Here is a 13,908-nt window from a genome sequence, read left to right as displayed (position 1 = left end):
GGATAATAAAAGCAATAGGAGAGAGCAGAGAATGAAATAGAGCAGCATTGCATCCCTCTGTGATTTGGAGTGGGAATTATTTCCATCACACATCACAATGTCAATTCTCACTCTTTCCTTCTACCTCTGGTTTTCTGTCTTCCACCAGATTTTCCCCCATAGATTTACATCTGTGTCTGCTGTCCTGTCTGTTCTCTACATGTTTCTGTCATTTTCTGTTAAAATTTGTTTGTTTTTAAAAAAAATATTAAATATGTTATCATAACAATAGTAACAGTAATAAAAAAATAGAAAAGGCAATTGATTCTTATCATTACTGCACTGTGTTTGGTGGCTGGAAAGTTCTGTTACTCGTGAGTACGTGCTTGACTGCATCTTTGTCATGTGGTAACTAACCTGTTCTCAAATGGCAAATTACTCTAGTGTCTCATCACCAAAGGGTTAAGTGTCCGCTGTCACTGAAAATGCATAAGGAAAAAAATGAAATGGCTCATAATTGCCCTCTTTGCACATTCAAGTCATTTTCCCTTATCTATAGTACATGCATCCAAAAAATATGAGTCTGGGATTTCTTTAGAAATGCCCCTATTTTGGCTTCTTAATTTAATTTAAAGTTTATTTTCTGCAGCTCACTCTAGCAAAACTCAGCTTTATGCTTAAGGTTCTTTCCCTTGCTTTAGAGTTTGGCTTCTGACCAGAACACCTTTTTTTTTAACTTTCAAAAGTCACAAATCTTCACTTTATTGACTGGAACCTTTCTGGCCTACACCATCACCTCTGGGTGTAGGCAGAGATTTAAGGTTAAGTAATAGTCTTGTGAAAATACATGTGTCAGTAATTTAAAAGTGAAAGAAACTGGAACCAAATAATACGTCTTTGTCCCATCAGAAACGGCACTGCCTTCAACCACTCGACTCACACGGGCAAAATGATGCACACTTGTAAATGCCAAACAGGAGCGATAAATTTGAATCCAAGTTTCTCAGCAGCATGCACAGACAGCATACGTTGGCTGAACTTGAGGCGTGCATGCACTTGTTTATGTGCATGTGTTTGCGATTGTTCATGAAAGCGTACAGGAATCTGTCCACACATCCATGTTTGTGTGCTTGCGGTTCTGTTTCCAGCAGTACACTCTTAATAGATGCACAGCATATGCCAGACAAAACAGGCCCATCTGCCTTATCACTGAGGTAATTGCATTTTTCAAAGTGACAGCGGCCAATGCATAATTCATCATTAGGTAAAGCACAACGAAGTCCCACAACCGAGTGTGTCAGCTCGCGTCAGCGCAGGTAGGATGTAGGGAGGCGGCTCAGCGACCAGCAGCTCACTAGGATAGGGAGATTTTTCAGACAGCGAGACGGGAATGTGTTTGGAAGTGATATTTAAAATCGCAAAAGCTGTCATCGTGCTGTGTGTGTATGCGTGTGCTCAACAAAGTGTGTGTGTGTGTGTGTGTGTGTGTGTGTGTGTGTGTGTGCGCGTGCAGGTAAGTCAGTATGTTAACAGCCTATTTCTCTCCGCTCTCCCCCCAGGCATTTTCTTTTCCACTCATCTTATTATATTGTGCTACATCCAACCCCTGGCCTTCTCCCTCTTTTCTGCCTCATTCTCTCTTCAACCACTGCATACCTTTCACAGTTTCCCCCAAATTTTGTGTCTGTTCGTTTTTTTTTCTTTCTTTTACTGACAGTCTTGTCTTGTTTTCAGCCAGTCTACTCTGCCATTGCACTTGCTTTGCTTTTTCAGTCTCACATTCTCCATCACTTTCCTTTTGTCTCAGACTCCAGGAGAAGTGGATATACCTGTAAAACAGAGGTAGTGAAGTGCTGCTGGGCTAGTCAGGATCAGAGTGGGTTGTATAAGCAATATCACTTAACATTATGCATCTACGTTTATGCGAAAGACATCCCTCCAGACCATGTTAATGAAGTGAAAATGTGGCAATTGGAAAAATAAAATCTTCTAATCAGGCACCATTTTGTGATATCCCTTGCATTTAGAGATATTCCAATGCAAATGCAAAAGATTTATTCTCCTGGGTTTACGGTTTCCAAGTTCAGATATTCATTTGCACATTTTAATATGCAATTTGATGCAAATTACAAAGTATATCTCACAAAAGTGTCCTTCATTGAAGGTAGAACCCCAAGAGTTCCTCTTTCTTATTCCAGTGTCTGCTGCACAGTAATTATGAAAAAGTGGCACTCTCAATTAGAAGAACTCACCCACAACAATCTACACACTAATTAGCACTTAATTTTTGAATTAATTTTAGATTGTGTTGCACATGTTCTTAGTGTTGTGTATGTGCTTTGGAGTTTAGTTAGTTTTTTCCCCCTTAAATCCACAGTAATAGAGACATAACACAGACTTACTACATGGAGTCATGAGGTAAAAAGTAGCAGTGCTGATTTATTAAAAATAATAATAAAACAAACAAACACAGGTAGCTTAAGAACCTCCTGAAGATGCGTTTTGTTCTGTTTTGTTTTCTCCCTTACTATTTTCAATTGGTTGGTCAAATGATTGTAGATCCATGGGTAAATGGCAGACAGGAACTGGTATTAGCCAGTCAAGATGCCAGTTGGCAATATTTGGCATCAGTTCCCTAAAGCAACTAAAATATCAAAACAATAGCTTCAAAGCTTACAGCGTGATTATCCCTCAGTCAAAGTGAATCACACAATAATAAGAGTTGGACAAAAAAAAAAGATAAGTCACAGTTTACATTTATCTTGTTTTGAAGATCTCTATAGACCTGTCAGATATAATTTTCATCTTGTATGGCCCTGTTTTATCACGATGCGTGCATGTGCTTACAGTGTCATGATCAAAGACAGTGAAATCCTGATGCCTCAAGCTGGGCACTTATGCTATCGGTGTCTTAGATTTTGAAGCCATCCATCGTGAATGCGGGGGAATCTCACTGAAACTGACACCGCTTCTCATTGACTGATAACTTGTTAGTCACAAGCTGTTATCCAGTCACCCGATACCTAACCTAATATACTCTGGTTTGTCTACCTTTCTAACCTAATGAGGGAATTTAATTCAGTATTCTTTGAAAATAGTGATTGAGCCCAAAAATTTGTTGAGGTCATAAAGCAAGGAAGCCTAGGGCCATTTTCCTATAGACTCATAACATATACAGCATAGCATGCAGATACTTGCCAAACATACACACAGGACAATGACATAAGGGCTCTTGTTGAATTATTGTGCAGATGCATATTATGATTTGCATAGTTATTGCTGCTGTTTTGTCTGTGTGCTATGAATCCTATCAGGTCACACTGGATAACATCAGTCTTTGTATATCTTCTCCTTTTTCTCTTTCTCTCTAGCTTTTTAGCTCTGTTTCACCTCCTTCTCTGACCAACCCTTTCCAGACCTCCCCTCTCCTCACTGCCTTCTCCATTTCAACCCATACCTGCAGTTTCCTCCCTCTGCGACTCTCTCATCCAATCTACATCACAACATGCATCATCAGTGGTAGCGGGAGATGAAAAGCGGGAGGGAGGTAGGGAAGAGTGAGGGAGAGAATGAGGTTGAATAAAGAGGAAAGACAGACTGAGGAAAAGAAACTTTTAAGACTGAGGAAGGAATATCATGTGAGCTAGAAGAGGAGGAGGGCAAGAGGGGACGGGTGAAGGAGAGCATAACATAAATAAAAGAGACAGATGGGTAGATAGATGAAAGAAGGTATTCAATGAGGAGAGGGCAGGTGGGACAGAGGGAGCTAATGTTGGGGTGTGTGTGTGTGTGTATAGCAGAACTGACAGTAAGCATCAGAGGCAGAGTGGCGAGTGACATCCTCTGTAGGACTAAATTTGCACTCATTTTCTCTCACAGTCTCTTTTTCCTGTGTTTCTTTCCCTACAGCCTCTTGACATCCCACACTGCAAAAATGTCCAAATGCGTTCATTTTCTGCATTTCACTTTGTTTCCAATACACCCACAGTGATGACATAAATCAGAAGCATTGCTCACACCTAAAACCATGTTTTTGCTTTCCACCTAATAATACATTATAGTATTTTTATGTCAATATTTGCAGCTTCTGCTTGGTTGTGTGCTAACTGAGCTAGAGTTGCTGGAATTGTGTTCTACAACATTGGGGGATGCAGTAAAGACTAGCATATACCGACATTTATTAACTAATAGCGGTCACGTTCCCAAAATACTGGCCTCCTACAATTCATTCTTTGTGATAGGACCTGCCCGTCTTTCAAATGCCTAAACCTCTCCAACTCCACATCTTCTCCAGAGACTGCATGGAACTGGGATTATGCATTAAAGAATAATTTCCTATATCTCTCTGTCACATGGTACCACAGTCTTACGTCAACAGAAGGTCCTGAGTGTGTTGGCTGCGATGGGAGAAGTAAACATAAGCACACATTCTCACCAAGGCTGCAAAAGATGATATTACTTAAGCCTCTGGTAGTCTGAAACTGTAATATTTCATGAATATTAAAGTTTAAATAAGAAAGAAAAGAAAAGAAAAGTATCATTTCCTACTCAGAAGCCAATTTTAAGCCTATAAAATCTGGAAACAAGCTATATTTTAAAAGTGTAAAAAAACCCACCTTTTTTTAATGTTTTTTTTGTTGAAATTTTATTTATTTTATCAGCCACCAATATTAAAAATTATAAGAAATAAATATATCTACCTTTACTATTCACAATATAAAGTACTTTGATACAACTGCTGTTGTTGTTTGACCCTATATAAACAGGGGTGCACATAAGTGGTCCGCAGGTGCGCATTCGCTGTCAAAATAAAAGACGCGCACCAGATAAGAAGTTGCAACGCGCGTTTGCGTACATATAACAGGCTCTGTTTATGTCCGCTAGAGTGGGATTTTCACGGCATATTCTGCACCACATCTCTGTGCGTTCATCATTTGTTTGAAGCCAGCTCACCTCCTGCAACCACTTTTCCGAGAATACGCGCCTCTTTTGCGGTTCGGACTCCTTCTGACATTTCTTTGGAGGTGGAGGAACACCAAAGTAATTGCTTAAAGGAGCTTGCTTCTGCGACATCTTTGAGAGTTCTAAACAAATGTCTGTCCTCCTCCAGAAAATCTTATGTATGCAAACGCGCGTTGCAACTTCTTATCTGGTGCGCGTCTTTTATTTTGACAGCGAATGCGCACCTGCGGACCACTTATGTGCAGCCCTGAATATAAATAAATTGAGTGTGTGTTTGCATCACAATGGGAAATTTTTGATATTTTGTGCATTATTTAAAGAAAAGTTGGCTTTAATGACCTTTCGACTTGTTCTGTTTTGTAGTGCATCTCATTATCTGACTCACTTTTTCCCCCCTCTCTGCCACTCGCTCAGTTGCCCCTGACAGACATGTTCAGCTTCTTCTCCTCCCCTGCTTTGTACTGTCGTTCATCATCAATGTCATTCAGTTTTCTCCTTCCACATGGCACAGCATCTGTTTGGGAGTGTTGCTCTGTCCTGTTGAAACGGATTCAGATAAACCATGCGATGAGAAGCCTGGAAGCAGTTTCACCTCTTTATGTCTGGTGTCAATACATGCCAACACATGAACACAGAGCAAGTGGTGTGTTTTTATGAACTGGCCCAGCAAAATGTTAGAAGCTGTGCAACAAACCATTTACTTGATATTCAAACCTTTGTGTTTTGATGTGTGCTTTTAAGCCAAAGTAAATTGTTTAGTTATGGAAGATTTCTTGTTACAACAAGAAGAACACAGGTGTAAGTAGTGAAGGTGATGATGGCTTCACTTAATTTACTAAATCTCATCTTAATAATTCAGCAAGCATGCCTGTATCATTGCAAGGCATTGTACCCGTACAATGGTAGGCTCTGAAGATTTAATACTCAATTGGAATTCAGTGCTCATTATTTTTATTGAGCGCACCTGTGATCCCTCTGCTTTGGCAAGTCAAAATATCCGCAATGGGAGAAAAGAGCAAGTCAAAGGAATGTGACTTTCAATATTTGCAAGAAACTGGACAATAACACAATTCTGTGTCATTTTATACAAACTCAAATTCACTCATATTAGAATTTGAGGAACATGATATTTTCCAATCCATCAAAATTCAATACATACAAGCTTACCTTTTCCCTTGACAGATGCCACATTGCACAGCAATGAAATCAAACTTATTCGAGTCATTTCACACCTGAGTCATATGGAGGCTTTTTGCTGTTGTCTTCTGTGCTGTTTTCAGAGAATCTTTACATTGATGCCAAAAAGCTGGCCTACTTTTTTTCACATAGTAAATTGATCAAGAATCAATGAGAGAACTGATAAAGAATCAAATTTAAATCACAGCTGATAATGGCACTAGTGTCATCAGTCAATGAAATCCTCTCAATATTTATTCCTAACAGATTTTTCTGTAAAAGTCTCATGTTACTCAACAAAAGACAGACGACTTAAAACAACAGCAACAAAAACATTATGTTGACAGGGGGAGAGGTTTTGTTTATGTACTTTTCCATGTTGGAACTATACTGCATACACCAGTTGCTAGAATATATGCAAAATATTGTAGTTTAATGGCTTATAGGAATTCAAGCAGTCTGTCTGCCCTATCCTTATCATCTATGTTCTTTCTGTTTCATGGAGAAGTAAAAAACACTGAAAAGAACACAATTAGCACTTTTTGTCTATCCTTGCTGATGTAAATGTGTTGAAACATTTAAGATTCAGTCAGCATGGCTTATTGAGGTTTTTTTTGGCCATTTTAACTTTGTTTGTGCGGCAAAGCCATACCTGGTGCACTCAAGTGTTTTGTGCTTTGAAAAGCTGTTGTTTAGATTTTGGAGGCTCTGTCCCTGTTTGTGCATCAGAACCCTGCATGGCATCATGATTAGAATAATTAATAGCAATGAAAATCAGTTGAGAAAATGATACTTCAACTCTACTGACATTGTTAAAAGGCATCAAAGAGATGAGTGCTGCTTAGATTTGTGTCTGCTTGTGAAATACAAGCAGGTGCTCCTGTGATCCATCTCCTGCACGAGGAAAAAAAGTGACACATTGTAATGGAATAAAAATATGAAAATAGCACAGCTTTTGAAAGTAAAGCATCACAATACCCCTGTGTTCAATCAAACATTGTTGCTTTGCGATGTAATGTTTTGTGTGTGTTTCTGGCAGATGGCGATGGCTACCAGGACCATCTCCTTCCTGCATGTTTGGATAAAAGCTGTCAAAGAAGTACCATCTACCTAGCCAAGTCAGGCTCAAGAGACTCAGAGGTACGCACCTGACCATATTTTGATGCATTTGAAGTCATTCAAATTTATTAGTTTGATTTTATCCTTGTTAAACTCTTCATTCTTTGTTACAACAAATGTTTGTTACATTTGTTTTCCTCACTTCTTTCCTTGACTGTCCTCTTTTCTAAATTTGAATTTTATTACACTCCCAAAATAGAGAGAGATTGGATCTCATGTGGATGAAAAGGATTGTTGTCATTTCTATGTAAATGACTTTTACTGTTAGTATAGTGAGTAGCTCAACAAAAAACTAGTTTTGCCTGTTGTGTGTTTTAGTATACTCTAAACTGCAGCATATCTTGTTTGGTATCTTATTATCTTTTTCCTCACTCTTTGATAGAAACGTATTTCACACTGAAAACGTAAATGCAAGCAGACAAAGACACTTACTATTCAGACGTTGAGATCTGACAAAACATTTAGCCATAACAACAACTTAGATGATTACTTAAAGATGTATGGAACAACCTTTTAGAGAGACATTTAAAAAGTGAGATATACAACAACTACCTTTACAGAATGTTTGAACAGTGTCTTTTCAGGACATGGAAATGTGATAATACAGTGAAGATGGTATGACACGATACTTGCAGTAAAGCAGTAATATGTATATTTTTACATACTGTCTGTCCTTTACAATGGCACCAACTCTCCAAAGTAAATTTATGCACAGGCTTCTTAGGATACTTTGAAGGGTTGGTTACGAGGTTTCTCATTGTATAATTGTGCTATATCATGTTGCCCATGATAATACCAGATATAAAAATGTCATATAGCAATATTTTGCCATGCATTTACATCCCTAAGTGCAAGCAACGACACTAGCACATGCAAGTCTAAGATCAAGAGCTGCAAGAAGCCTTCAGTGACGACTTAGTACCTAAAAAGCGAGTTACTTCAACAACCTCCAACAAAGCACAATACTTTGCAAAATATGCAAGACAGATGTTCCCATTACAGGTGGAAATGACAAACTTGTTTTCCATTTAAGGCGAAAACATACTGAGCATAACCAGGCTATGGTAGCACATGCGAAGGAGTTGCTTGCGGCTGCCAGTGTGCAGCCCAAGAGTAAACAGGACTCAACCAAGCATCACTGGAGAACTCCTAGTTAGAGTCCTTGGGGCGGGTTAGAAAGGTCGATCCTAGGTAACATCCTGGGATAAAAATATATTTTTCAGTTTTATTATGCGACAATATTCTGCAGCTTTACTGGGTGAATTTTCTTTAGTGATTGTTATTGTTAAAGTGTTAAGCACTTATGGTACTTAAAATTTCCTAGGCTACTATGGTGCTCACATTTAACTGGATATAATTCTGGGTTAATGTTAATCCAATATAATGCTGCTGATGCCTTGTTGTGATAGATAATCTTTTGTGTGTTATCAGTGACTGCCGCTCACTGATAACACACAAAAAAAGTGGGATGATTAAAGGCTCTAATTTACTTAGTCCTACAAATGTTTAAATAATTTTTTTTGTTTTTTATATATCGCCATAAATTTAATTGTTGCAAATTTAATTGAAATTTATTAGTTATTAATTGTGAAATAATTTTAGATTATAATTTATAATATTTTTTCTTATAATTTAAGATTTTACCACTTTTCTTCTGTGGATTTAGACACTTTTGTTTCAATTTGTTCTTGCAGCTGGTCTTTTATGAGTACAATTTTGATGTCATTAAAAATATAATTGTTTCAAAATGAATTGGGGGGCCGATCCGACCCCACCATGATGAATACTGCATGATTGATTTAAAAAAAATATATCTACGAGGTGCCCAAAACATTTGCAAATATTGTATATAACCTCAAGTGAAATTTAAAGATTTATTTAAATTTATTAAACAAGAGAAAATAAGCATTCACTTTGTTGAGTGCATAACATTTAAAAAAAATAGTACTCTGTAGTTTGAAAGTGATTTATATTTCTGATAACATTTAACAGGAAAATATTACTCAATAAGCCAATTAGTTAATTAGTTAAAAATGTAACTGTTAGATATCCATTTAATTGTCATCTAAAGTGAAACAAAAATTTACTCTAGCCCCCCTGACATCTTCTTGAATATCTGTGTAACACTACTTAAGGTAATAACCCAAAGCGGTTGCTTTTAAGAAGATTATTTGAAGTGTTTTTACATATGAGCAACGCTGAGTGAAGCTCACCTCACCAATCACTCCGCTGCAAAGCAGAGCAGTGTTTACCCGTACAATGGTAGTCTATTTCAGGAATGCATTACCCACGTGGCTCTCTGCAGGAGGCTCTCTTGCTTAGAAAGACATAAGGACTGCATGTCACTGTGTTTATGGAGCCATACAAGATCGAAGTAAAAGATATGCACATAAACATGCTGTCCCATCCAATTAAATGTACCCATGCAGAAATTATTATATGTGCACAGACATGTTCACTAACGCTTGTTTTTGCACTCATATGAACACACAACACCACCTACGTACCATCTTGAATTATTCTTTTCAGTTGCATCCTACCATTTGGCATGAGGCCTCACTCCTTTTTCTTCCTTCCTCTGCCACCAGAGAACAAGCTTCCACTTTCATTTCCAGTCCAAAATAGAAATATTACAGGCTTATTTGCGTGTCCACCCCCACAAACACATGCGCACACAAAAGACACACATGCAGATACACACTGATGCGCATTCCCTGTGGACATGGACGTCTTTTGTTTGCCTGTCAGCCACAAGGGGGGAAAAAGATTGAAGGAGGAAGTGAAAGAAGGAGTGTTGAAGAAAGAGGAGGGAAGGTAGCGTGAGAAGGACTTATCTGCACTGATGGATGAAGTGAACACATGTTGTTTTCTGTGTTGCTATTTGCTTGAGAGACAGTAATCACTGTCAAAAAAGAGACAGGCAAAGGATTCTTCCTTTGAGTGGAAGTGGTTTAGTGGAGTGACAAGAAAACGAGTATATCTTTAAGCTTTCATACATATAAGTAAACGTTTAATTAGCAATGAGAAATTACATTTTTTGTTGAGTTTTAAAGGCGAAAGAAATAAATACAATCCCTACAGTAAGCAGATTGTAAAATGAGACTTTCCTGAAACATCAATATAATTAATATTCCAAAATTGTATTAAAGGCTGCTGATTTAACTAACATCAGAACTCTTCTGGTATTACCAGTAAGCAACTTGGACATCTCTATAAGAGTGATTGTGTTCAAAACCACAACCACCAACCCCAACAAGTCTTGTGTAGCAAGCCTTTTTTCTGCTTTTTGCTTATTACCATCAGGACCTGCCCAGGGTGTTTTATTTCGAAAATTGACTGGATGCTCTATGAAACTTTGTTACTGACTTCCTGCTGTCTTACTCTGCTCAAAAATAGATTGGGTACATAGGTTTTATCATAGCACAGAGGAGCTGTTTCTGGGATCCTTCTGAAAGTCGGTGGCGAACTCCATGGAATCAAAGCACTGTTTAGAGTTGCCGTGCACTTCTATGGCAGTATGTCACAGCTGGAACACGAAGTAGCTGTATCTCAAGGGTATCTGATGCCTACAAAGTCAACATAGCATTGGAAGACTATAAAAAGATACTTGAAATTCGGAATTATGACATGTCAAAATAAAATGGTAGTTAAGGGGAGCTGCTGAAGTCAAAACAAGATGTGAAAGGACAGCAAAACAGGAAAGCAATACCTTGCTGTGATTGCACTGTTTTACTGCACAACAATAATGTGCAAATAAAGAAAAGGAAATGCATATTTAAATATGTGTAACACCTTACCTAATGTACGGTTTGAATACTTTGGTTTAGACAGAAGACACCACATGTGCTCTGAGTGGAATATAATTGAGTGAGTGAGCAAGATGGCCTAAAAGTATCGTAGAACTTAAAGCAATCTAAAAGCAAGACTAGATGGAAATTCCTATATTAGAGTAAATAGCTACCAAATAAACCTGAGGGAGGGTATTAATAGTTACAGTTTGTTTTAAAAAAAATAATCTAGTACAAAGGAACAGTGCATTAACATATGAAGAAAACCTTGTTATTTAATATGTATTCACTTCAGGGGTTGTACTTGATCCTTTTTACTTTCCAGATTAAGTAAATATAGAATTTGCCCATGGGTGCCCAAACTTTGGCAACTGTATGCTTCCAAGGAACTGTAGTAATGTGCAGTCTATATAATGTCTTATTTTAACAGAGACCAACACACATTTTGTATTTTTATCTACATGACTCTATTGATTTTTATCAGTTCATCATTATTTGCTGTGCAAATACTCTGCCAGCTATAATTATGCCTGATCCTACACTGTGTGTGTGGCTGGTTGCTCCTTTAGAGTGGCTTCCCAGCCATTTTAAGCAAACAGTCAGCAGATGCCTCTCATGGGAAAATGGTTGAAGAGATGAAGGAAGAAAAGTTTAGAAATGAGGAAAAGGATTCAGCTACGTGAAAGGAGGGATTAACATAGAAAGAAATCAAAGAAAAGAGTTGGGTTTGTGGTGATGTGGGAAAGGTAATGTAAAGAAAAGCCAGCTGAAAGAAAAAGAGAAAGTGTAAAAGAGAGATTTTTGTTTTCCTGTTATTGCCACCTTGAGGGGAAACAGCCCATTCTGTGAGAGAAGGGAGGGGTGATAATGATGGAGAAAATGAGTGATATGTACACTGGCAAAGAGGAGATGGGATGAAACCCACTGAGTAAAACTAGTGTGTATCAATGGTTCATCTCCAAACAGCAGTTTTTGTGTTCCTTCCTGCAGTCTCCGCCACAGCTCTGTCTCTACCTCTGCAGCAGCTCCAGGCAGCTTCAGTTTACCATATTGGAAGAAACTGTAGGGGGCTTCCAACACTCTCTCTGCTTCATTCCCTGTCTTTACAGACACACATAGTGACTGAATCTATTGCACTTTGGGCCATCCTTTTTTAATCCTACCACATTCTGTAACACAACAGGTTATTACTAAAGAGAACTGTTTAATTTTGCACCACACCCATCAAACTAGTTCTAGCCAAACAAACCAAACAACAAAATGACAAAACAGCCTCCTGAATATCAGAGAAAGTCTGCACACAGTCAAGGAGGGAGCACTTCCTAGGCAATGGTACTGCTTCTATAAGCAGTATACCATGTCTTTAATACCATGCCTCATTTCCAGTTGAGTAAAGTAAAAAATACAATTGGCAGAGTTGAGAAATAATGCAAAGTTAGATCTAAATAGCTTAAGCATTGATGAAATGGCTTTACAGATTGATTTTTGTAATCATAATGTTAAATTAGACTAACAGTCGTTTCACAAATAACAGACGTATTACAGTGACTGTTATTGACATTCTATTATTTAAGGGATTTTATTTTTAAGAAATTATGGCATTTTTAATGTCTAAAATGACATAACATGGATTATGTTTTTTTTTTAAAAATGAGACTTGGGGTTTATCTGGGATATTTTATAGAGGTCTATGGGATCATACTGGCTTCCTTTAGTATGCTCCAAAAAGTACAGATAATAATTAACTAGATGGGTATGCAGTACAATTTGAATAATTCAATGAAGAAATAATTATTAGCAATACCTGTCTCTGATGGGGGTTTTTACGCTTTTTTTTTTTTTCAAAACTGTAAATAGTCTTCTATCATATGTTGTCAAGTAGACTGTATATAGTGTCATTGCAAATAAACACAGAATTGTAACACTGTTGTGAAAGACCCTTGGTGGTACATGGGCACTGAGCACAGCATTCACATAAACTGTTCACCTAGCATTAATGAGTGTCTGACCTCAAGTAGCAGCTGTCAAGGCCACAGGCCACATCCTCTGACTCTGTGGTGAAAGAAACATTTGAGAACTGATTAGTTGTGGGGATTTCTTTTTGCTTTTCTTTAGTTTTTTTCTTTTATCAGCTAATGCTGGCAACATTTATGAGCCAAAACATTATGACCACTCTGTATTAAATTGAAAGGATACATTGCCACGTATTTAGAGTGCACGAGGATATCTGAGACATATTAAAAAGGAAGAAATTGGTTCTGTCCACCTGCCATTGGAGGAATGGCTGGTGGACTCCCCTTTACAGTGGATAAATCTCTGTGCTCAGACTGCCGGGTTGAAGCAAGGCTTGTAGATCGACCCCTGATAGACAGTGGTCCTTTCCTACTAACATTGGTCTGTTTACCTATAATCCATTATAATCCAATACCACTAATAAAGCAACTCAAGAAGGGAAGAAGTGGACTTACAGGCTGTGTTGCTGATGTCTTGATGCCACATTGGAAAGGGCATTTTGTAAAATTCACTCCTCAGCTGTGTTGATGGCACATAAGACGTGAGGAGTATGCTGATCACAGGTCTTTGTAATGGTTTTGTTCAAAGTTTATATTAAAGTGACAACAAAAAGAAAGAAAACCCACTTGCACAAAGTAACACTCATGCAATAGAGTTGTCATACTTTATTTGTCCTGTACAAAGCTTAAATTATTTTCATCTTGTACTTTGTTATTAATCCATCATCAAACTTCTTTCTCTTTGAAACAAGTCAGCTAATTCTAAATACATTTGCATAATGTAGTCTGTAATGTAATGTAATCTCCTTCTTACCACCAAATAGTTCTAACCCACTGAGAAATGCACATAGGACTTACGGGGTATCCTGTGG

At 37.9% G+C, this 13,908-nt stretch overlaps 1 protein-coding gene across 1 annotated transcript in view; it reads left to right on the top strand.

Annotated features, from left to right (window-relative positions):
- Window positions 1–13,908, top strand: part of itfg1 (integrin alpha FG-GAP repeat containing 1) — a 148,183-nt gene that overhangs the window by 41,615 nt on the left and 92,660 nt on the right. Inside the window, exon 9 of the mRNA XM_003437574.5 lies at window positions 7,157–7,257. Coding sequence (XP_003437622.1) covers window positions 7,157–7,257 — 101 coding nt within the window. The remainder of the gene's footprint in view (window positions 1–7,156; window positions 7,258–13,908) is intronic.

This window comes from Oreochromis niloticus, linkage group LG1 (genome assembly GCF_001858045.2).
Source record: "Oreochromis niloticus isolate F11D_XX linkage group LG1, O_niloticus_UMD_NMBU, whole genome shotgun sequence".
NCBI lineage: Eukaryota > Metazoa > Chordata > Actinopteri > Cichliformes > Cichlidae > Oreochromis > Oreochromis niloticus.
This window is presented reverse-complemented; position numbering and strand designations above follow the sequence as displayed.